General features: G+C 49.2%; 1 protein-coding gene across 1 annotated transcript; it reads right to left on the bottom strand.

Moving 5' to 3' along the window:
* Positions 1 to 6,908: 6,908 nt before the first annotated feature.
* On the bottom strand, positions 6,909 to 11,516 carry mafba (MAF bZIP transcription factor Ba). Its single transcript, XM_086142005.1, has one exon. The coding sequence runs from the start codon at positions 10,462 to 10,464 to the stop codon at positions 9,196 to 9,198; it is 1,269 nt and encodes a 422-aa protein (XP_085998131.1). The 5' UTR covers positions 10,465 to 11,516; the 3' UTR covers positions 6,909 to 9,195.
* Positions 11,517 to 25,944: the final 14,428 nt, after the last annotated feature.

The raw sequence follows: 25,944 nt of genomic DNA on the forward strand, positions 1-25,944 counted from the left end.
GAATGTCGTGTTATTGAGCGAATGCCCCAAGTGGTCCTGTGATCCGGTCCAGGGTGAACCCCGTTTTTTGTCCAATGACTGCTTCGATCATCTCCGTGACCGCGGCTGCAGGAAAAGTGGAATAAAAACGAAGGAGAATGAATGAATGAATGAATGAATGAATGAATGAATGAATGAATGAATGAATGGTTGTATTGGTACAAAATGCGCCTGAAACTTCGCCCTGATCCTCTCCGGCGTGGCCTCTCTGGCACACGCGACCAAACGTAAACTTCTTCTGACGATTGCGCTGAAACGGCGACACATATTATTATGTTAATAACAACTCAAAGTGAATACGAAGCCACGCGAACACTTCGGGACATAATGGGGCCGTTGTTTTCCGCCGGAAAAAGTGCCTCGGACAAAGATATGCATCATTCATGATCATTCAACATTATTCCAGTATGTTGGGAGTGATTAGAACATGCCTAACACTCTTAGGGATTATTGGATTGAATCCACGCCAGGAAACGCGCCACATAACCAGAATCCTTCTGTTTGGCGCTATTTGGGTTACTTCGATTCGATTCTTCGTCTACTTTCCTTTTTGTTTGCCCTTTTTTTTTTTTTTTTTTTTTGTAGATATCAGTGGGTGTTTTTCGGCGAGAGGTTTCCTGGCTTTTGCCAAGGTGTGCCCCCCCCCTCCTCCTCCTCCTCTTCCTCCCCACCTCCGCGCATGTGGAGCCAGGCTCTATTCTCGCTTGTAAATAGTGAGATAAGTGTGGTTTTCTCGTAGCTGGAGTGTAAGGTGCACTCAGCGCTGCGCTGACACGTCTGTGCCAAAGCCTGACAGGGGTGTAATTACCTGAGACTGGGTCAGCACTTTATCTCGGGTAAAAATACCGCCTTCTTATTGAAGGAGAATGGAGACGGCGTCGCCGTCCAAAAAGGGAAGCCTGTCCTCGCACATGTAGCCGAGGCCGCACCCCCCGCGCGCCGATGCAGAATTAGCTCCCAGGTAGCTCCCCGACCAGCCGTTTTACATTTTTTATTTTGTCCGACTGCAAAAGGAGCAAACCCGGCGGCACCTCTTCCTCCCATCACCTCTAACCGGCGCCGACTTTGGGTCCAGTACCTTTCCACGCTCTCCCTTTCCCAGCTCCGCCCCTTTCACACCACATCTGTCTCCCTGCCCTCTGCGCCGAGGACGAAGAGCGCCGGGCAGAGACACACGGATGACGGCTCTGCACCAATCCGGAGACGGGGAGAGCTTGTGTCAATTAAATGGTATGTGCTTATGCCGCAAATCACAGACACATGTTTCTCCTTTCCCCTCCCACCATGTGGCTGCTGCCTCTCCTCTCCACTACCTAATGCGGCATAATCATTCTCATTACCTAATGAGACCCTACTGTGCGCACAATTTCCTCTCCTCGCTCTTCTATCGACGCACATGTGCCGGGAGCGGCCGCCCACCTACCAACAAACACGCAAAGTCGACAACGGAGAACGCCACCTTGGCACCGCACGCACGCCCGCCCCGCTATCAGCGGCGCAACACTGCAAGGCCACTAATGCCACAATAATACTATTGTGGTGTGTATTATCAACAGGACAGTGAGCACCGAATTAAACTGGCAGCCGGGGAGGGGGAGAAACCCCTCATTAGCTCCCTTCAATGTATCTACTTCCTCTAATCTATTACAATAACATAATCTCTTTAAAAGTGCTGCGGCTTAAATCCAATCTGCCTAAAACCTGACACGTGATTAAGGTCAATCCTCAGTAAACCCTAAACTATGGGGTCCCGAGAACTCCATTCGCCCCTCCCAGCGATTTAATCTGCTGTCTGTGTAGGTATTATACCAATGTTTCCGCCGCCGCCGCCGCCGCTGCCGGGCGTGCAACCGGCAGACGCGCGCGTCTTTTCTTTATTCCGACATTTATCTCCCCGCTCGCCCTCCCCCCCTGCGCGTACACGGCGTCGCCGCCGCCGCCGCCGCCGCCAGCCCTCTCAGTCAGATGCCGCCTGGCCTGACGCCGCCGTGTCCGTCTGATCCCGGGGAGCAGTTTGTGTTCTTTTCACAGCCTCCGTTCTATCAAACCCCGCTTTGCTCTTTGTATTTTTTTTTTTTTTTTTGATGTTTTTCCATAGTGTCTCTTGCCTTTCAAACCACTTACAGATGTTGGCAGCGGGGAGCGTTGTGGCAACTCCAAACGAGGAAATCTAAATACAGATCAGGCAGTGAAATAAAAAAGCAGGCCAGCGGCGGCGGCGGCGGCGGCGGCGAGAGAAAACAAGGGGACGGGACGAGAGCGAATGTGAAAACGGGCCGAACGGTGGACAGAGACGCGGGAGGTGACGGATGTCGGCCGTGTGATTTATTTTTACATGTGTGTCTTTTTCATCGACGGCCCGGATTCAAGGTCGCGACTCGGTGTTTTCTTACACGGCCGCGCCCTCCGACGAAGCGCGTGACGTAAAACACTTCTCTTTAAAGAAGTAAGCAGCGATAGCGTCCTTGTGCGGAAGGTAAGAGTAGAATATAATTATCATCAGCCAAAAAGGCGCCGGCGTAACCTAAGAAAGCTACTGCGACTTTTCAAAAGCTGATAATGGATCCTCTTAAATTTCTACATGGCTCAAAACCACAACTTCATATTCCCCTTTCCATTTACTGCTCCCTCGCCAAGGGTTTTCTTTTAAATAGCAGGCTATAACATAGGAATAACAACTGCCGACCGGAATTTACCAAGGCCTACTGGAAAACTATTTGGCCGGGCTGGAGGTAGACTTGGCCTGGCGCGGCAGAGGTAGCGCCGCGTTACCTCCCTCCACCTGTTTTACAGGAAGTAGCCTCGTCCCCGCGGACGAGGGAGGAAACGTGTTGAAATGCCACATCCTGTTCCGAGCTCGGAGTCACAGCTCGCTACGGCTAACGCTTATAATGTCCAGACGCCTCCTAAAGGGGTGTGAGAGAGAGGGAAGGAGGGAGAGGGAGGCTGTCACGCCGCTCCCCGCATGGTGATGCTGAAACGAAGTGACCTGTCTCGCTCCTCATCCTCTCTACCCCTGCACTTTATTTATTAATGGATCCATTCAATTATTTACCTCGCATCTCTGTGCGACAACAGGCCAGAGCACGATTCGGAGGGCGGAGATGATACGCCACACATGCGCGGCGGCGCCCGACCCCCCCGACCCCCCCCCCCCCATTCCTCCCCTCCCCTCGCGCAAGGCAATTCAGGTGCTCGGCTGACTTAATTAAAGGATCCGGAGGCTACGGGACGTTCGTCTCGCCGAGTGAAATGCAAATTATGGTTCACAATTTTTTTTTTTTTTCCGAGGCTGCCATTCACCCGCTAATATCGACTTTTCCGATTGATCCGTCGCCTGTCGTCGTTGAATGTATTCGATGATAAAAGGCCCGGGAGAGGCTGAAAACATCTGGAGTTTCCCCCTCGGGCGTTAGTTTTAACTGCAAACGGCTCCTATTAGCACGGCGATGACGTGAAATAGAAGGGTGCGGGAAATGCTCATTACTCCCGATTCGGGAAAAATATATGAACCGTTCAGAATGTGATTTAATGTTTCCGCAGCCGCTTTCACGGCGACCCTGTTTCCCACGAGTCGACCGGAATGAAGCTTCCGCAGCGACGCCGAGGTCCGGAAGGGGGGGGGGGGGGGGGTCCGCGGCGTCTTGTCGGCGATTCGAACGTATCGTCGACCGCTCGCCGTCCGCTCTTATCTCATCACGCCGGCCTCCCCCTTCCCCGCCACCGAACAGGCCAGACACGGATCAATCTCACCTGGAATAGGGTTTCATATCCCGGAAGTATAGATGCACGCTTTCATCGACTCACTGCGGCCGCCGCTCGCTAGCTATCATACACGCCATTGACTGGCGGCGCCCGCGGAGGCACGAGCTCATCAGAGGTAATGAGCGCGGTGGAAGATTGTGGCAGAATGCAATCGGCCCTCAAACGCGGGAAATTAAATGCAAGGTTTTGGTTTGGCTGTGGGAGATTTAAAAAGAAGATGCATTGATGTTTATGAGAACCGCCAACAGGGGCCGGACTTGGCCGAGTGTCAGAGGGGTGAGGAAAAAAAAGAAAAAAAAACAACCAAGAGGAAGATATGCAGTGTGTGTGTGTGTGTGTGTGTACGTTTGTGTATGTCTTTGTCAAAAAAAAAAAACCTCACAGACCCAAGCTTACTGTTCTGTATATTTCCTGTGCATCGTGTATTTGCAAGTGTATTTGCAGTCCCTGTGTCCTCTATTGTAAGTCGCTTTGGATAAAAGCGTCTGCCAAATGCAATGTAATGTAATGTAAAAGATTGAAATTCCCCTTCTATCGGGCTCTATCTAAAACACGACACACACACACACACGCACACCTACGACTTCCGGTGGATTCTTGAAAAACACGAGCACTGCAGACAATCCTGCAAAAATAGAGCACAAATACATAAAAACTAATTAGAGCCACACGGACCTCTCGTCCCACATCCTCATTCTGTATGTGGTTTTGATCACACACACACATACACACCCTTTCAGTGACTGTGTGTGTGTGTGTGTAGGTGTCCCTCGGGTAAAGCCCGTTTTAATTCCCCAGGAAATCATTCTGATTTAGAGCCACGAGGCAGAGCCATCCAGCGATAGTCAGTCCAGCGCCAGTGCTGCAGCGTGTGTGTGTGTGTGTGTGTGTGTGTTAAAGAGAGAGAGTGAGTAATATTACTAAATGGAACTTTTATCTAAATGTAATTAAATCAACAGCACATAAAGAGTTCCCACCACATAGGAGCTGCCGGTTATTAAGAGCCTCGCTGATGGAAGAGATTCAGTTAAATTTGTGCAAAAAAAAAAAAAGCCTTTGCTTGCACGATGCAAACACTTTAGCGGCGTCTCAGATCTGGATGTGGAACAGAGACGAGCTAAAACACACACACACACACACACGGTTTCAGGTGTGGGGCCTTTTTGCTGTGGATTTCAGATTGTGCAGGTACAGGTGACAAACAGTGGCGGGTCAGGCTGGGGGCGGAGGGACGGGTGGGCTTCCATTCCCCGGCTCTTCAGAGCAGCAGCTGCTGAGAAGCTGAGGATGGCAGAGCAGCCTGAATGCAGATAGGATCTGTGTGTGTGTGTGTGTGTGTGTGTGTGGTGTTGGGTGGGTGGGTGGGTGGGGGGGGGGGCGTGAATGTGTGATCGGAGACTAAAATCATTACTGTACGCCTGGTCACTGTGTCCTTGGCTCTTCTGCTGAGCTGAGGCTGATGGTTTTCTCCACTTCCTCCCTCCTCCTCCTCCTCTGACCCCCTCCTTCCACTCCCCTCACTTTCTGTTTCCCCGGTCTTTTCCCTGATCATCTCTCCCAGAACCAAAACACACACACACACATACACTTAGATTTCCAAAATAGCATGTAAACATCTGATAGAAAAAGCAAAAAATACAAATTGACTTCTGGCTGTCACCCCTGCGAGGTTGCCGTGCACATGATGTGTTATTCACATTATGAGGCAATTATGGCTCCTATTATGTAATCGGATTACACAAACACTCAGATTTTATTGGGGCAATTTGGACGCGTGGGTTTCGGAAGAATGACGGAGTGATGCGAAAGGATGATCCATTAGCGGTGTGAAACTGATGGCTCGTTTAATTTCGCCGTAAACGATTTGTTTGGATGATGTGATTGGTTTGTTAAGCGGCTGGGTCAGTGCATGTGCGTGTGCACGGCCCTGGATGTCTAACACCTGGCGTGTTCACTCACACTGGTTTTGATACAAAAAAAAAAAAGGGGGGGAGGGGATACATTTGGGCAATCTGTGCCAAGTCAAGTGTGGACTTGTTTCACCTGCACTCATCCACCAGGCTGCAGTACCTGGACAGTGTGTGTGTGCGTGTGCGTGTGCGTGTGCGCGCCTGTGTCTAAAAACCCCAACCTCGGGTCTCATTGGTCGCCCCCCCCTGGCGGGGTTTCGTCCTTGAGAATGTGCAGACACGGAGCAGATAATGTTCTGACACCAGAAACTCTAAACCCGGACTAGATCCACACGCACACGCACACCCCGCTGCTTCTCCCGCGCCCCTGCTGACATCCAACCCTGCGCACTGACAGCTTTCTGTCCACCATTTTTCATTTATTTACTTGTTTTTCTTTTTTTTCATTTTTAAATTATTCACCGCCTCCACCGCCTTCACCTTTAAACGTGCAGCTGTGTGTATGTATGTGTGCGTGTGTGTGTGTGTGTGTGTGTGTGTGTGAACCGGAAGTCTGCGGACACATGGTGACCAGAAATCCCATTAATGTGAAAGATTAAGAATCCCACCCCTGCGGGGGCGCACGGGATTATCCCGGAGCCCGGAGTCCGGTCTGGCGCACCGGTGACCGGGTCGGACTCTTTTTTTTTTTCTCCTTTTGCACCAGAATGAGCCTTTACGCGCATTCAAAGCCACGCACGCCGAAAGCTCGGGTGATCCCAGCACTTAATGTAAATCTGTGGATTTGATTTCTTGTGTTATGTGCGTCGCAAGGTCAACCTCCATCCCCCAAACACACACACACACACATACACACACACTTTTACCGTGCGCCTTTTGGCATCCCAGCGGATGCCAAAGGCGCGTCGGGGGATCTCCCACCATCCCTCCCTCCCTCCCTCCCTCCCCCGCCACACATGCACGTTTCACGCCCTGTCTGATGACAAGCGGTCCAAAAAGTACAGAATGGATGATAGTTTTGAAGAATGAAAAAAATAAATGCGGAATTGATTTACAAAAAGAAGGAGAGAGTTTGGGGATGAGGTAAGGCGCTGCGTAAATGCGCGACAGCCGTGGAACTAACGTTGGACTGAGTGTTTTTGCGACAGTTGTCGTTCTTCGTGGGGAGGGAAAACAACTCTGGACAGGGAGTTCTTGCCATTTCAATGACTTTAATAAGCAAAATAGGAAACAATTTCTTCAAAAAAAAAAAAAAAAAAAAAAAAAAACGAAAAAAAAGACAAAACAGAAACCAGCCTGAATGGAACAGTTCGATTCTTTCTTTTAAATGTTTTAACTATTATTAACTATAGTTCATATAAACAGGATTGGAAAATTGATCCCCATCATCGCAAATAAAAAATAATACATGGAAATGGTGGAAACAAAACAACAACCCGCTGCTGCAGTTTCGGTTCGATTTCAACACAGTTGAATCAAGAAAAAATAGAGATTGTTAAATGCATGACTTTTCAACGACAGTTTCAAATGCAAGCACCATGCTCATTCGATATGATCCGACAGTTTGTTAATTTAAATCATTAAAATTAAAAAAAAATAACTATGCATCTGGCCAGCAGAACCAGAATCATCAAATAATAATAAAAAAACAAACAGAGAAACATATGACATAACATACATGTGGTTTTCATTTTGAGACTTTGCACAACCCTGACTACCCCCCCTTTTTTTTACTGACCGGCAGAAAAAAAAATCATAAAAAAATCAGGAAAACATAGGTTATAAAGGGTGAGACTTGGTATCAGAACGCTCGCGTTATCTGAAATATGGATTCTGCAGGACGAGAAAGCTGCTGCGCTCCCCCATGAACCCCCATTTGCGCGTAGATATCTAAAAAATATATAAACAGGTAACACGCCACAGGTGGCCACCTGGAGGTTTCTTAATTTTTCCCGGCAAGACAGGACGGCACCCGGATTATAATCCCGCCTTGTGCGCGCAACAGCCAAGCAGAAACCTTGCGCGTAAAAACCTCTCCGGCGTGCATTACGGTAATATCGAGTCCACATGTTCCCTCACATGTGTCCAGATATTCACCCGGAAAACGTGGGGGGTGGGAGTGGGGGCTCCCCTGCATTTTCTTTAAATATACTTTAAAATATGGCATTATAGTATGTCTTCCTGCACGGAGGGGGGGTTTGCGCAAAAGTCAAAATGAAAAAAAAAAACTTGCAAATCAGTATCCAGAAAGTGCACTTGACCCACAAAGTTGTATTTTAAAGTAAAAATAATGATGCACTTCTCTCGATCGATGCTCCCCCTCCCCACGATATGATTTCTTTTTTTAATCAAAAAAAAAAAAAAATGAGTGAAATAAAATAAAAAAACTCGACACGAAGAAAGAAAGAAGTACAAAAACCAGCCTCTTCAATCTTGTGCAGTTTTGCGGTTGCATAATATTTACAAGCCCCGAAAACAAAAATAAAATAAAACAACCCACACCGTCTGATGCTGCACCGGCAGTCCTGCTGTAACATCCCCCATTGCATTGCTCTAACCCCCCCCACCCCCCAAAAAAACCTCTAAAACCCCCCATGGAGAAGAAGCGCAGATCAACAGCATGCTCTTAATATACACGAGAAGGTGAAAGTACAAAATAGAAATTATTACCGTACATGTCCAGCATGCAGGATTAATATTTAATGCAGATTTTTTTTGTTTTGTTTTCATTATATATTCGAATATAACCAAGCAGGCAATAAATCAATGAGATGTTGCATAAAATGCACCCCCCTTTTCCCCTCCTCACCCCCCCACATCCCCTCCCTTGTCGCGTTAGTAGACAGAAGTTAAAAATTTGCATAAAGTGGAGTCTTGCGCGCGTATGTGTATGTGTGTGTGTGTGTGTGTGTGTGTGTGTGTGTGTGTGTGTGTGTTTGTTGTATTTTGGAGATGATCGGATTATTATCACGCTGGCCCACTTGGCGAGTGTGAAGAGAGAAAGGGGAGGGAGGGAGGGGGGGTGTTTTTTTTTTCCTCCTTTTGCGCCATCCCGCACTACTTTACGTCAAAGCTGCAGCTTCCGAGAAAAAAAAAATGAGAAAGAAAATTTAAAAAATAAAAGTTCATTTCGATCCTCTTCTCTGAAGAAGGAGAAAAACAAAACAACAACAACAAAAAAAAAAAAAGTTCTCTTCGGATCCGAACCGGCAACTCCGAGCTGCTCTTTGTATCTCAGCTGGATGGAAACATGGTTACATGTGAGATTACTACTCGCTGGGATTTACTCTTCTTACATGGATACAAGTGTTTAGTATAATCATAAACATCATGGAGGAGAAAGAGGAGAGGGGGTGGATTATTATCGGTTGTTCATCCGCCAGTCTTTTTTTTCCGGAGGGTGGAGGAGGAGGAGGAGGGGTGGGAGTCAGTTCATAAGAAAAAAAAACAAAAAAAACACCAAAATAAGGTTTATGAAGACTCACATGAAGAACTCTGGCGACGAGGGGTTGTCGCTGGTGGAGCCGGCCTCACGGAACCCGCCGGCGGCCCCCGACCCCGTCAGTTTCTCGCACTTGAGTTTGTAGGCGTCCCTCTCCCTGGCCAGCCGGCTGATCTCCGCCTTCAGCTGCTCCACCTGGTTCATCAGCTGCGTCTTCTCGTTCTCCAACACATGCTTCTGCTGCACCCGCTTGAACCTGCACGACTGCGCGTAGCCGCGGTTCTTCAGGGTCCTCCGCTTCTGCTTGAGGCGGATGACCTCGTCCTTGGTGAAGCCCCGCAGGTGCCTGTTGAGCTCCCGCACCGACATGGACACCAGCTGCTCGTCGGAGAAGCGGTCCTCCACGCTGAGTCCGCCCGCCGAGCCGTGGTGGCCCGCCGAGCCGCCCAGGTGGCCGTGCGGGTGGTGGTGGTGATGGTGGTGGTGGTGGTGGCGGTGGTGGTGCAGCGGCTGGTGGGCCTCCGGGGACACCGGGGACGGGCTGTCGGGGTCCTGGCTGTGGTGGTGGTGGTGCGGGTGGCCGTGCGCCCCCGGGTGCGCGGACAGCTCCTCAGCGTGGTGCGGGAGACCCCCCGCGTATGGGTGGTGGTGCTGCTGCTGCTGTTGCTGCTGCTGCTGCTGCTGCTGCTGCTGTTGCGGGTGGCCGTGGTGGTGGTGCGGGCCGCGGTAGCCCTCGAATCCACCCTGCTGCTGCTGCTGCTGCTGCTGGAGCTGCTGCTGGACGTGCGGGGGCGGCGGGTGTCCGTGGGCGGTGGCGCCGATCAGGGCCTCCACCGCGTCCTCCGGGGTCAGGCTCAGCGTCTGCGGGTCGATCTGCTGCTGGTGGTAGCCGCCGCCGGGCATCCAGTACAACTCCTCCAGGTGGCTCTTCTGCTCCGTGGGGCTGAAGCTGGGCGAGGAGGGCACCGAGCTGCACGGCGTGCTGATGGGGGTGGACGACACGGAGCCCTGCGGCTGCAGCCGGTTGCATTGGCGCACCGCGCCGCGCTCCAGCCCGGGCAAGCCCTCCTTCTTCACGTCGAACTTCATCAGGTCAAAGTCGTTGACGTACTCCAGGGCCAGCGGGCTGCTGGGCAGCTCCGGGCCCATGGCCAGTTCCGCGCTCATGTCGCCGCCGCGGCTTTTCCGGTGCAGATGCGCGAAGGTGTTTGCGAGCGTCGCCAAAACCGACTCGTTACGCAGCGCCTCCTGTTTCATGCAAGGGCTCCCCGGGCTCCTCCGCCTCTGCGCGCAGACTTGCTGGAGCATGAAACGCAGTGTGGACCGGGGCGGGAGGAGGAGGAGGAGGGGGCGGGAGGAGGAGGAGGAGGAGGAGGAGGTTGAAAAAGAAAAAGCCCCCAAAAAAAAAGCAAAAAAAAAAAAAAAAAAGTAGAGGAGAAAAAAAAAAAACTTTCAGACGCCGCTTGCGGTTTGCGTCATGTAGCCTACTTCTACGCGCGGGAGGCGGGAGGCTGTGCGCGTCGGTGCAAAAGTAACAGTCCTCCTTCGGTCACACGCACGCATATATATATATATGTATCTATATATACGCACGCGTACGCGCACGCTCACGCGAGGAGTCTACATAAATAACAATTAGAGAGAATACCGCGGTCGTTCGCCGAGACGGGCGCCAGTCCTCGTTGCAACTTCTTGGCCGTAAAGTCCCCTCTTTTTCTTTTCCTTCTCTGTTCTCTTCTTTTCCTTCCCTTCCCTTTCCTTTCCTGTCCTTTTCTTTTCTTTTTCTCCAGGAAAAATTAAAAAAAAAAAAGGAGGAGCGGAGAAGCGGAGTAAAAACAGGGCGTCTGGTTTTTCTCCTCCAGCTCTGCACCGCAGAGAATTCACGGCTCTCCCTCCTCTCTCTCTCTCTCTCACTCTCTCTCTCCCTCTCTCTCTCTCTCTCTCCCTCTCTCTCTCGTTCTTTCTCTCCCTCTCTCCGGTATCCAGCAGACTGCGCTCGGGAACCAGCCTGCGCTTTATCCTCCCTGCGCGCAGTGACGTCGGGCCGGCGGGGCTGGATCCGGAGCGCCCGGCGATCCAATGGGAGCCGCGCTCCGTGCTCGGATAGAGGAAGAGGAGGAGGAAAAGGAGGGAGGGAAGGAGGGAGGGAGGGAGCTTTTGACAGCCACAGACAGTCAGCTGACCGACTACCCTAAAAGCGGAAGGTGGGAGGAGGAGAGGAGGAGGAGGAGGAGGAGGAGGAGGAGAAATGCCTCCGCTTAACGGGGCTCCGTTGGCGCCCGCGTAAAGACGCGCACTGATCCCCGACGCGGCTGCGCGTCTCGGATCCGAACCGTCTCATCCATTAAAAAAAAAAAAAAAAAAATTATTTATATGTAAAAACAACAGTTTTAAAGTGTTTTCACCTCCTCTTCACGTTGATATTATTTGTGTAAAATAAAAAAAAGTATATTTACGTGTTTTTACGCGCGATATCACTGCGCGTCATCTCCCTCTCCTCTCTCCACCGAGAGGATCCGAGAGGAGAAGTAGATCCGACGATGCGCTTCGGACGCGGGTCAACGAACCCACGCAGTCCACGCAGACGAATCAATGTAAGAAAAAAAAAAGAAAATATAAATTTTAAAGTACCGTCACGCCCACGTGTTTGCCCACGGTGGTAATTTTTTTTTTTTTTCTCGATGGGATACCAGTCCTACTTGCGTGTGCTCGCTCACACACAGTGGGTCGAGTTGCCCACCACCTCCACCTCCACCTCCACCCCTTCCCAGCTTGTTGTTCCTGCCAGATTCCCACGCAGGAAGAACCTCCACGGCTCGGACAGGCTGGCTTTCTCTTCTTTTTTTTTTTTTTACTCTCCCCCCTCCAATCGGGACGAAGGGCTGGAAAACAGGCTCAAGGCTGCCCCTGCGTGGGCAGCGCACGAAGCTGGAGGACTTCTCCCACACCTCCACCTTCTCCACCCCACTCCTCTTCTTCTAATCCTTCATCCCGGATTCCACTCCAAAATCTAATCTGATCTTCTGAGAAAACAAACAAACAAACAAACAAGCAAACAAACAAATAATTGGTATCTGTTACTGATCTTTTCACATAATTTCCCTGCTCGGCAATGAGTCAATCAGGGGAAATCGATCGCCTTATAATTCCGTTTCCACGCACTGGGGGGAAGGTTATCGATCCAGCCGCTGATGAGCGATGATCGAAAGGCGCTATTTGTCGGGGTTTTCAACTTTTCTTCCGCCACAAACTCACCCCCCTACCAGAAGGCCTGGGCACGGTGGGCAGCAGCGGATACACTGATTTTAAATAAATCTGGGGAAAACACGCTTTTAAAGAGGAAATCCAAGTTTAGACTGAGAGTTTAGATTTTTTTTTTTTTTGCGCAACGCAATAATAGTGCGGAAACCACGTGTACTATTGCAAGTTTTTTTTCTAAAGAGAATTGCAGATGCTCAAATACGTTGCATGATATTTTATTTATTCTATGGAGCAGTTACACACACACACACACAAACACACGCATGTGTATTTACGCGCACAGGTGACCCTACGCGCCGGACGCCTCTCCATCCGAAGGCCGGAGAGCCGCTCTTGTGCATCCCCGAGTTTGCTTCACAGATCCAGACAGGACCGGTGCCGACCCCCCCCCCCCCCCCTCCTCCTCCTCATCCCCACATCCCCGGTAATAACGGGCCGTAATGGCGGGACGAGATGTAAAAAGAAAAGCCTGCGTGTCAGCAGCGCGCCGCTGGTTAATGATCTATTAAGTGATCCCGAGGCTGATGGACGGCGGAGGGAGCCGGGGGAGGAAGGGTTGGGGTTGAAGCGTCGATGCGGCTCATTCTGCGAGCTTCTTTTTCCAAACGACGCGCTCGTCCGATGGATTTTAAGGGAGGGAATGAGAGAAAATAAAATCACCGTTTCCAATGTTGCGCGGAGCAGCGAAGGCACGGAGGCTGCAGGGGCTGCAGACGCTGCACCGCTCCCTCTCTCTCTCTCTCTCTCTCTCTCCCTCTTTCTCTCTCTCACTCTTTCTCTCTGCACCCCCCCCCCCCCCCCCCCACCTTTTCCGTCCTCACACACCTGCAGAGGGCCCGCCGTTTTCACACAGGAGGCCCCTCCATAGGAGGAGACGCGATAAAACCTCGTACGTGGATTTCTATACTGCGCATCTGCGACCCGGAGGCCCTGCGTTCCCTCGCCCGCTTTTTATTGTGTGTGTGTGTGTGTGTGTGTGTGTGTGTGTGTGGCGCACATCCCGCGAGGAATATTTCCACAAAACACATTTGTGTGCAACTTTCTTTTTTTCTTTTTTCAAATATATTTTATTTGATGTCTTTTTTTTTTTCTTTCCACCCTCCGGAGGCCGCCGCGTCCGGGTGTTTTCGCCGTGCGTAAAAAAAAAAAAAAGGGCAAACGAGTCGGTGGAGGCCCTGTGACGAGCCGATATGTGAGTGTGTGTGTTTGTGAGAATGAGTGTATATGTGTGTGTTTGTGAGTGTGTGAGTGTGTGTGTTGTCTCCACGTCGATTAGCTTTTACGCGCAGCCCGTGACGCACCGGTGTTTTTACCTGTACCCCCCCTCCGTAAAACTTCGAGCGTGTGTGTGTGTGTGTGTGTGTGTGTGTGTGTGTGTGTACCTGACGGCGACTTGTTCATTAGAAACTTTTTTTTTCCGGTTGCTCCCTTTGTTTGTGGCGTGTTGCGTTCAGGTGCAGCAGAATGATATCAATTTGAATCCCCCTCAGATAATCCACCCGCACCAGTCAAAAATTATACATTTCTTTTAATTAATTAGTTAAATTCAGATTTTATCTCTTACATAATGACAGTTCAAGTTAGTCCATAAAAAGTTAATAAAAAAACAAATAAGGATTTACTCACAGGAGCTCCAGCCGGACGCGGTCACTCAGACATTCTTGTTTACTCCAGACTGATCGATTATCTCTGTGAAAACATGTATTATTAAGACGTGTCATCTATGAACCCCCCCCTCACACACCCACACACACACACACACACCAATCAGGGAGAATCGACTGCGGAGTCTTTCAGTAAAAAAAAAACAAAAAAAAAAACAAGAGGTGAGACGAGTGCAAATTCCGGCTCTCATTAATATGAAGAAAAAAAAAACTATCGATTTTACAGTGAAATCCCATCCGCCGCTTGTTTCAGCATCTGTTTACTGAAAGTCCCGATTATTCAACACGGTTATCATAACATTTGCCATCCCATAATGTAGGGAGCAGATGTGAGCGCTGGGGAGGGAGGAAATAAGGGGGTTTATTTCTTGTGACAGGGCGCCTCTGGTGGCGCAGGGATTCACTGCTCGGTTTGATGTGGATCATCACTGGCGTGGAGGCTTTTCTTGGCACACACACACACACACACACACACACACACACACACACACACACACACACACACACACACACACACACACACACGGACACTTCTCCCATCTCTCAACCCTTTTCTTCATGACTAAGGGGCAAAAGAGAGGATGTTAAGAAAAGAACATGGTCGGAGGCCATGTTTGTAGTCCTTTCCCGGGATGAGACTCCTCTGATTGACATATTGTAAATATAACAAGGAGTAAACGCCAGAATGCAGCAGGAGAGGAACGATAAATCAGCCTTTTGCCGTGGTTCTTTCATTAATGTAAATTGCGACGCTTCGTACGACGGCCTGGCTTCTTTCCACTTGGCTCCGAGCGACGAGGCGGGAGGAAAACACGTGGGTTTTGCCGTGGCGACGGCCGCGCGCGACCACCGCGACCGCAGCCCACACCCTCCGATGGAGGCGGCATCCACGCTTTCCCACCCGGGGATCCGCACCTCCGTAAACACCCAGGTAAGTAAATTCTCATTAAATACTGGATATACTACTGTCTGCTATTAAACCGCGATAAACAATTACCGTAATCCCACATCGCGGTGGAAGCCCCCCCCCCCCGGTCGCTCTCGGCCTTCTCTAATTGCGCTCATATGGAGCCGTCACACCGAATCTGTCTTGTATTACATTTCCACTCGGTAATAAGTTCAGGAAAGTCTGCGTCATTTACTGTACGCGCCGCGCCAGCGTGTTATTAAGCTAAGAGTAAAGAAAGGGGTTGTTTCTTTTAATGGCTCTCAAACGGCTCTGTGTAATATGGGAGAGGGTTTTTTATTCTCCCGGCGGCGATGTTCGCTTTTACGGCCGGAGTTTGTTTGTCCTCTCAGAGACACGCTGCCCGAGCGGGCGAACTTATCCCGGATCTGTTTGATGCCAGCGTGCCTGTGTGTATCTGTGAATATATGTGTGTGTGTGTGTGTGTGTGACTGATCCGTCTCCACATCATGATTGATCTGCAGAAGAATAAATCACCCTCTCTCCTCTCCTTTCCTTTCCTCTCCTCTCCTCGGCATCAATGTTCTTCTTCTCTCCTCCTCCGCCCTCCCTCCCTCGCCGGGGTGACCTCCCTGCCTCTCGACTTTCTCACCCCTCTCCTCTGGCCCTGGCCCGGCCCACCCCGGGTCATTTATCATGGGCCGGGAGGGGAGCCCCCGGGCCTGCAGGCCTCTGTCAGCCCCTGCAATCGCCTCTTTGTGGCTCCCAGCAAACAAGTGTCGGATCAGCAAAAGTCTATTAAAGCCTGGTGGGCTTTTCTCAGCCAATTGGGTTCGGGTCACTGAGCTGCTCTCCTCGCCGCTCCGAGACTTCTTTGTGTCGCTGCCGTTCGCTGACACAGATCCCCGCAAGATTAATGATTTTTAGCGGCCATTTGGGTCTCGTACGTGGAGCCCTTCTCTCTCTCTTTTTGCCCCGTTTTCCTCTTTTCTCCTCCCCTTTATGCCCTCCTTTTTTTTTTTTTTTTTTTCCTCCTATCACCCATCTCAACCTGCTATCTCACCCCTTCGCCCCGCCGCTAATCCAATCGATCCTTCCTAATTGTACCCTCGCATTTTAATGTCATTATCCGCGCAACTGTGATTGCTGCTGATCAAATAAAGGTCCCTCAATTATCCATCAATTATCTTTTTTTTTTTTTTTTTTTTTATGATAAATTGCACCGCGTAAAAGGAACGCCGGTTGCGCGTCTGACGGATCCGAAGGATGTTCGAAAGCCGACTCGGATCTCGGACCCCGACGCCCCCCCCCCCCCCCCCCCCCCCCGCTCGCGGCCGGCTTCCCCGCAGCGTGTCTCACGAGGCTCGGGGTAATTTGAAATCTTCCAGCCACTTCCACGAGTTCCATGTTGTCATGTTCTCATTGTTGTTTTCAGTAATTACTGCAGGTTAAGTGCACGTCCCGGAGCCCGGCGGAGGCAGCTCTATCCCTCACCTGGGACATGACTCAGCAGAGTTCAGGTCATCCGGCCATTTCCCTGACCACTGGACCACACCCCGGCCTACTCTAAACCCACAGGGCCGGCTCTGGTTCACTTAGATCACATAATGTAAAGGTTGTGTTATTTACAGGCTGAAAGACGCGCTGGATGGACCGATCTGGATTTCGGTTCAAAAATCGAGCCGCGCTCTTTATTCGAGAGTGAATAACGTCATCTGCGCATTCTTGGAGGAGTTATACTTTGGCTTAAAACCAAAAAAGGTTACCTGTTTTTGCACTGAAGCAAGAAATATCCCCAAATAAACGCTTTGTTTAAGATAATCAAGAAGAACGGCTACATTAAACCGAGTGATATCAATGGAAATTACATGTTCACATTTCACACACATGTGCATGCACACACACACTCATGCATGCACACACACATGCATGCACACGTTACAAATTATAACTGTTATATAACAATAACTTAAATACCTTGGGGATTCACTTGGAAAGGTATCTGCTGATAGCATTGCATGCATGCGTTTGTGTGTGTGTGTGTGTGTGTGTGTGTGTGTGTGTGCATGCATCTCTGTGCACGAGGGTGTCACAGTTCAACGTGCTCGTTCTTTCTCCGATAGTGAAGCCGTCACGGAGGCCGCCGTTCGGCCAGCACCCCCCCCCCAACCCCTTCTAAAACTCTCTTTGTTTACAGTGTGTCTGTTTCCAGAGTGGATGGATGAACTCAGCCCGCCGCCGTTGTCCATCCACCTGCCCTGTTTCCTGTCTGATTAATCTCCCCGCGTGTGTGTTGCCGGGTATGTGTGCCTGCGCGTAAATGGTTATAGATTGGGCAACGCCACCACACTGGCAGTCTGAATCATTACTCACACAGATAGGGAGAGACCCAGGGCCAAGGAACCCCGAACATCCTCCTCCTCCCCAAACACACACACACACACACACACACACACACACACGGGTTATTCATGTCTAAGCAGCGCCTGGCATTTCACCACATCCAGCCCCTTTATTAAGAGACCGAACCTGCGGGTTTCCTCTCAGAGACGGGCGGCGAGGGGGGGGGGATGAGGGATGGTTTTCGATTGGGTCTCCTACTCTTTGTTTGCACCCTTCCCTCTCGCGCAATCCCTCGTCATTTTTCTTTATATTTCATTTCCATCCCTTATCCTCCCTTTTTTTCCCGATCTTTATTTAAAAGCCACAGAGCGCACATAAGAAGGTCGGACGCTTAAAGAAGTGATTTGGAAAGAGGATAATCTATAAATAGAAGCACCGACTAGTATCAACAACAGCATCCTTGGCCCCGTATATGTATATAATAAACCATTTGTAGACATCGCCAAAGTTCTCGGCCGCTGTGTCTTTTCTCTTTTTGCATTTCTTCCCAGGTTGAGCAACAGTTTCTGATTTGTGGAATAAATGGGAGCAATTACAGCCCCATCATGAAAGGGGGCCGGGGACCTAAACAGACCGGTAGGATGGCAATATGGCTGAATATCCTCATTGAGCACTGCTGTGTGGAATTTAAATGTGACTCTCGGTAGAGTGTGTTGTCCGTATATATGCGTGTGTGTGTGTGTGTGTGCTCATACATCTGATTTCAGATAAGGTGTGTTTGTGGTTTTCTGTGCTTGAACGCATCTGCTGTTTATAGCATATATGCATGAGTATATGTGTCTGTGGCGGTATATATGCATGTGTTGGAAGTGTATGTGTGTGTGTGTGTGTGTGCAGGAGGGGGAGCCTGTAAATAAATCTGTTTGGGGATTGGGGGTGTGGGGATGAAATATGGAACCAGGGATGTGGAGCAATGTGAAAAACTCAGCAACGCCTGGGAATAACAAATCTCCTGATGTCGCCTCGCCACAAAATAAATACACTCCCCCGTACAAGTCATCCATCTGGACTATGAGTCGCAACAAAGACGCCCCCAATATATCCCCATCACACACGCATTCACCCAACAGCCATCCTACTCCGATGCTATATTTATTTACACATTTATTTATTTGTTTGTTTGTTTGTTGAATTAAGTGGAAACTACCGGAGGGGGGGGGGGATTGGGAGGCGGGATTCTTTATATTTTTCCATTCCCGCATTAATTCCTCCCCTCCGCCGATGAAGCTAAATGGGTGTCCGTGTCTTAATGGCGTTGATGGTTGCGACAGGATCAGGTGTTTTAATTTATCACGATTAACGGGTGTTGTAATAACTGCATTTCTGCACTCACGGTTTAAGGTCTTTCCACATGTGGCAGATTGAATTAGGAAAGAGGGAGAGATGAAAGATTCTGCCTGTGGCGATATATCAGAGGGCTTCAGCATCTAAAAGATTACACCAGAAAGCGCTGTGTGCATGTAAGTGTGTGTGTGTGTGTGTGTGTGTGTGTGTGAGAGAGCGCGCTCATAGATTTACATACACGAAATCCTCTGTCTTTTTTTTTTTTTGTACATACAGATAATAGTAAACACATCCGCCCACTTTTAATCTGCATCATCCTCTCCAGGGCCTTTTCTCCCAAACGCTCCATTAGCCCCGGACGCTTCAGCGCGAGCGCGTCCCGCGCACGTGGCGACTCATGACCCCGCTTGCAAAAAGGAAATAACAGCATTAACATTTAACGCGGTGAAAAAGGAGCAACTGATTGCCGTTTTGTTGTTTCCTCCCTCCTTACTTCGGGATCCGGCCTCACATTTTCAATTAATGCCTATTCTGTGAGTTTAATTAGGACACATGTGTGTGTGTGTGTGTGTGTGTGTGTGTGTGTGTGTGTGTCCGTGTGTGTGTGAGTCGGGGGGTCACTCCGTCTCTCCCAGGGATAAATATTAGCCGTCGTTGTTTGCAAATAGGTGATGTATGGTCGCCATATCTCTCGGTGATGAATGTTTTTTTAGAAATTTCCTCTCCTTTATCAATTGACTAACAAACCCATGTATCACTGCCACTCTCTTCTGCTACCCACATAAATTAAATAACCGCTTCTCTGTTTTTCTCCTTCTTTTATATTTCTCACTTTCCCACATCCGAGCCGCGGCGCTCGCCAACACCCTTCGGATAATACCTCTTGGCTTTTTTATTCATTCGATCACGCTTTTGTGCGTTTTCTCATTCCACACCGGCGTGTCAGTCAGTATTGATGTCGCAGAAGTATAATAAAGTAATAACGCAGTCGCCACATACATCTCAATTGCAAATCTTCCCAGTAATGTGCCGGAGACAATAAAAGTCTTTTCTTCGCTGATTACCTCTTTGCCGCCGGCGTATTATTTTGATCTACTCGTCACCGGCCCATATATGACATACTTAAAGATCGTCGTCGTCGTGGGAAACGCGTTACCTCATTCCTGTTTATCACGCCGACGCTCTCTAAATCTGTTGTGTGAGATGTAAAGAGCTACAGGCTGGAAATGGGCGGTTTCCTATGTATCACCGGATGATGACAGGAGGCCGATTACACCGGAACACCATATTGTAAACTACTCATCATTAGCGGGTCTATCCCAGCTAACGACTCCGCCGGAGATAAACAGGAGCGTTGCGGAAGCGTCATCTTAATCAGGGGGGCCGTTTGAGTGAAGCTCCATCATTAGGCACAGCTGTATCGCACCGGGAAGCGGGAGACGCTCGGCAGTAAAGCTGCGACGCGGAGCCGGCGGAGGCCACAGCCCGGAGCTCCGCGGGGGTCCGACGATGTCGTAACGGCCGTTTCGATTCCGAAACGATCGAGACAAGAAAGATAAATGCCTGAAACATTCGGCCAAATTAAATTATTATCCGAATCTGGATGTCTCCAGTCGCAGCCTCCGAGGGACGCTCAAACTAAAGTCAATAGCAGAAGGGAGGGGACTTGGATGCCGCTCCTGGTTCCCTCGCTCCCTCTGCCTCCTTCAGTATGTTTACTTACTCCGGCTTCTCCTCCGCTCCCTTTCCAAAACCATCCCTGCCCTCGGATAGAAGCCAAACACGTCTCCGATTGGGATGCCGATACTCTTCGGCTTATATAAACGCTATCGCTGATATGAAAAGTTAGAATATGCTCTGATTGTTTTTTCTCTCCAGCTAATCAAAGAATGCATTTAAAGTTGTAAATCAACAATCGCTCAAGATAATAATTTAATTTCGTTCTATTAACGAGGGAAGCACGTTTTCCATTCACTCTTCACGGCATGTTTACTTGATAAATTTCCTCTTTTTTTTCTCCAGTAAAACCCCTGTTTAATTTTAACTATAATATTTACACATAGAAATAGAAATAGAAGGATCATTTTATGAGAGAGAATTTAATGATATAATAAATATTCAAATCATTTCATAAAAAAATATTTCATTTTGGAGTTTGGAGTTACAATAATTGACTGTAGAGTTTTTGTTTTTTTTTTTAATACTAAAAGTGAAAGTAGCAAATCGGTTTGAATACGTTTTAATCGAAAAATGCTGCGATTCTGGAGGATTAAGATCTCTCTCCTACCACTCCTTCCCCTCCCCCCCCGTCCTTATCCTCCTCCCGTCAAGCGGCGCGTCTGGCATTCCTTCCATCACGTCTCCCAATAACCCGCTCTCTCGTCCCTCCGATGGACAGGCCTGAGTTGTTTGGACAGGCCGTTGCTCTCCCTACAAATGCTTGAACAATTGGAGGTAAATACATTGGAGACAGCCCATTTGTTTTGGGGCCGGCGTTGATGCATGCTTTTGCAGCGGGCAGCACATTTTTACCACGCAGCCCAAAGCAGCGTTGAGTAATGGACTGCTCCAGCCTGTCCACTCATACTGCTATTTTTATTATTGTCTCCCTTATAGTTTTCATTTTTCATATCGGGGCGAGAGAGAGGGGGGAGGTTTGGGGGGGGGGGGCATATACAGCCGTCCCTTCAAGTATGTTTTTTTTTTCCAGAAAGAGATGGGAATCACACCTTCCCCGCCTTCTATCAGTGGCCCCTTGCTTTTGATTACGGCGATTCTGCCGAAATATACGGCGTCTGTGACATCGGCCGCGTTGCGGATGATGCACTAAGTAGCTAAAATAAGCCGGTGGTGTCGGCCCTTGGGAAAACACTGGTATTTTGCATCGAGGCGCTCTTACGCCCACCTATAATATGTTCCTCTTAATTCCGCTGACAGTTTTACAGGACCTGACTTATGGAGCCACAGCGGTGCTACTTGTCAGGCCCTCGCCAGTCCCTGAACCCGGTTCCAGCAATACACACACCCCCCCCCCACCCCCCCCGCACGCACGGCTATAAAACAGTAGCGGAATATGCTAACACGTCTGCAGACATGCCCCGACGACGCCTCCACGTACCTTTCATATGTGACCGGGGTGCTGAATTTCCTCTGCCCTCCATCTCGTGATTTCCCCTTATTCCCTCGCACCGCTTTCAGGCCGCCTCCTCCCCGCGCCCCTCCCCCCGGCTCCGGCAGCCACGGTAGCGGGGTCCTGCCGAGTGATCCATCTCTGTCAGCCCGCTAAAATGATAATGCCAATTAAAGCCGAGGAGTAATTGCCCTCCGCCGCCTCCCGTCCCCCGTAGACCCTCAACAGGAGCCGCGGCCCCCGATGTGAATGAGGCCCCTGGAGGCCCTTGTCTGGGTGAACTTAAGGACAGGTGAGGAGGGGAGGGGAAGGATGGGGAGTTGGGTTGGAGGGCATTTGTAACTTTTAACCTCCACTGATCACCCATGGCCCTGACAAGTCAGTAGAAGAAGGGATAGACAACACACACACACACACACACACATGTGCACACAAATGGGTAGATATAGAGGCGGTTGATGCACATGGATGAATAAACACACACACACACACATTCAAGGTCACTGTCAAAGGACTCCTGGCCCTTGCCGCTTGCCACCACGCGCAGGTTCTCAATGCGAGGAGCCTAATGGGAAGTGAAAGGACTGCGACAGCGGTGATCGGAGGCGACACGGCCGAGCTCTCGGGTCAGCCGGGCAGCCGTTATTACCGCGACCGGTCCTACAAATTCACTTTTGAGGTTTGCGTCGCTTTCTTCGGCTAACACGTGCGAGGCTATGTGTTTCTGATTGTGGTGTAGGTGATAGCGAAAGATTTTATCACAATCCCCACTCTTTTTTTTCTTTTCCTTCCCCCATGTTTTTATACAATTTTTTTTTTTTTTTTTTTTTGACGTGCATTTACTCATCTTGGATCTGACAGCATCGTTTGCACAAAAAAAAAAAAAAAAATCACGGATAAATCATCATTTCCATAGAAAAAAAGCATACACTGACCTGTCCAGAAACATGGAAAAATAATTAATATTGGTTCAATTCGACGCTGATATTGGGTCATCACTATTGTCCTTTAGTTTTGGTTGTTTATTTTCACCATTACTGCCTTTTTTCCCCTGTTCTGCTGTCCACTCTTATCTTTTATGTTGTTATTTTTGCTATCTTTTTATTTACGGGCGTCTTTTGCTATCCTCTGATTGTCTTCGAATAGTCTCTATTTATATCTACATTCATATTTATTGACGCTACAAGTGTCACAGTGATGCGCCAAAAGAATTTCCCTTATGGGGATCGATAAAGTTTATCTTATCGTAACATATCCTACCAAACGACTTCTAACCATTAAAAACAAAAGAAGCCGACGGTCGTCGAAACACAGGCGGGAGCATCAGGACTCTCCGAGCAGGTAGCCATGACAGCGACATGCATCACAGCATGGTTATGGCAGGTTGTGTGTTGCATGTGTGTGTGCGCGCGCGGGGGTATATTAATACCGCTCGGTTCCAGGAGTGTGTGGGTGGAAGGCTTGATCCCGGACAGCATGCGTGGGTGGCTGTTGACACTTGCTCCCTCAACCATCATGACTGGGTGGTGACCTGTGGCACAGATCAGTGGGAGAGGCAACCGGAGGGAACCTCGACACACGGCCCGGGATGGAAAAACCGTCGCGGGCGGAATTTTTCAAACAAAGTGTTGCGGGCGGTTTAATGAGCTGAACAAAACGCTATATGTTATCCGTGTTCAATCTGCGATGCTTGTCAGTGGTGTTTAAGCACATTAAGGCCCGGTGACCTGCTGCGTGTTGCGCTGCAATTAGAAGAAGAAGGCGTGCGAACATCAGGAGAGCGGCTGACAAGCTCCGCCGCGGAGACCCGGTGAGCTCCATCACAAGAGTAATGATCACCAGAACCCCGATATGACAATGATCCCCTCTAACTTCATCAACGGTATTTATGCCGGGAGGCCACCAAATGCTTTCAATATGTTTCTCATTATGATTGTCCTCTCCGCTAAAATCCACAGCAACGGTAATAAAACGCGGAAGGGGCTCACGCGGATACGGTCGTAACGCCTCGGCGCCACATTGTGAGCTCCGCGCTAACGTTGACTTATTGCGAGGAAGCGTGCCGCCAGATCCATAATTAGACTCCTTTTGTTGCCCCTGTTGTTGTTGAAAATGTAATTATGAAAGATGAAACACAGCCTTCAATCAGATGGCTGTAAAATAGCATAATTAATATGGGCTTTTGCAAGAACAATCCCCGCTTTACGGGAGCCCCGTGTTGGCCGTGAAATTAATTAAGTGTGCCAGGATTTATGGCCTGTGCTCGGAAATGAAGAGAATTAATCGCAGGCCGAAGATGGATGGTTGCTGGAAAATGATGATGCCCAGTACCATGTGTGGAAAGGCTTCTAACCGCTTTAGAGGGGCACTCTTGGATGCGAACGGAGGGTTTTGACACGATTACACACCCCCAGACAACAGCTGGGCCAGAGGTGGGATGGAGTTCTCTTTGGGCCAGCTTGAAATTAACTTCCTCTTACTTCCTTTTCTTTTTTTTTTTTTTTTTTTATACCGTCAACCCACCTGCACGTTCTCCCTGCACGCCACGTATGGAGCGGGTATTTTGGCAAAAGGGTTTAGTTGGCAGCGATTTTACAAAATGACAGATCTTACCTGCCTCTTCAATTCTGCATTCATTTTGAAGAAAGGGAAGCAAAAGGGGATGTGAATGCATTTACCAACACAGACTTTACATTAATATCAGCATATATGAATTCCGAGGGTCGCATATTTCACATGACCTCTTCAATCGACCTTCTTCTTGGTTATTCATAAAATCTTAATTTCTATTAAATCAATTCTCTATTATTTCAGTGTTAAACTCCAAAAAGAGCAACCAGACAAAAACATCCAGACTGCGTTTGGTCTCATAGCAACCGATCTAACCGCATCGCCAACTATGACCTCAGGCAGTTTCCCCAAAAGAAGTCCTGAAGAGGTTCTGTGTTGTGTGTGCATGCGTGTACACCTATCGTATGTGTGTGTGTGTGGTTGTGTGTGCCCGTTTCTGTGTGTGTGTGTGTTTTGTAATAATGGAAGGCTAATAACCCACCACCCGTGTCCCTGGACAGCGCCACAGTGTCTGGGTTATGTCTGTGTGTGGGATGGTTTTTAGCAGTAATTAGCTTGATACACACACACACACACACACACACACACACACATGGAGAGACTCACACAGAATCACAGACAAGATAAATGAAGGTTGGGTGGGTGTCTGTTGTTGGACAGTTGATTGGGCAGGTACTTGGTCCTCCAGAGCATGTCCGCTCTGATAATTGTGCGTGCATGTGTGTGTGTGTGTGTGTGTGTGTGTGTGTGTGTGCTCGCCCTCTAGTTCTCTCCCCAAATTGCTGTCTCTTGTCTCATTGTCAGAGTGATTATGAAATATTGTTTAATTTACTCGGTGGTACAGTCTTGTGTGAATTTGATGAATCAGAGCTTTTATTTCTTCATTCCCTTTATTGTCTGGTGGTTAGGTGTCATGTGCTCGGGTGTGCAGAGCATACTCGTATGCCCATGCGAAATGAACTACAATGTGGAGCTCTGCAAACAACCCTGCATGTGTGTGTGTGTGTGTGTGTGTGTGTGTGTGTGTGTGTGTGTGTGTGTGTGTGTGTGTGTGTGTGTGTGTGTTAAGCCCAGAAAAACAAAGGGTTTTGACTGTGCCTTGCTCTCGTTATAGCAAAATAATGTGGCATCAAAATCCCTTCTTTAGCAGATCTCTGTGTGTGTGTGCACGCATGTGTGTGTGTGTGTGTGTGTGTGTGTGTGTGAGAGAGAGAGAGAGAGTAGAGCAAGTCACAGAACAGAATTAGAGGCTGCAAGAGTTTTTGTTTTGTTTTTGTTTTTTTTTTTGAAACAGCAAGTGTCAGAGCGAGTCTGTGTGTTTGTGTGTGTGTGTGTGTGTGTCGGGGGCGTTCAGGCACACTCTAATTGATTATACTGCTATCGACAGGGACCCTGAAAAACAGGCACTCACTTTCCTCTTGATTGAATTAAACACCTTTTATGGGGCAAATCAATGGGAGGGAGATGATGGGGGGCGTGTGGCGGGGCGGAGGGGGGGGGGGGTGCAGGGGGGGCGGACGCCGGGTAAAAGGGGAGAAGATCCAAGTGTTATGATATGCAGGGATGCG

Source organism: Fistularia commersonii, chromosome 34 (assembly GCF_037954325.1).
Source record: "Fistularia commersonii isolate RoL2024-O1a breed Wild chromosome 34, RoL_Fcom_v1.0, whole genome shotgun sequence".
NCBI classification, from domain to species: domain Eukaryota; kingdom Metazoa; phylum Chordata; class Actinopteri; order Syngnathiformes; family Fistulariidae; genus Fistularia; species Fistularia commersonii.

Coding starts and splice junctions, on each gene's coding strand:
- mafba (XM_086142005.1), bottom strand. CDS start 10,464: ATGCTCCAGCAAGTCTGCGCGCAGAGGCGGAGGAGCCCGGGGAGCCCT.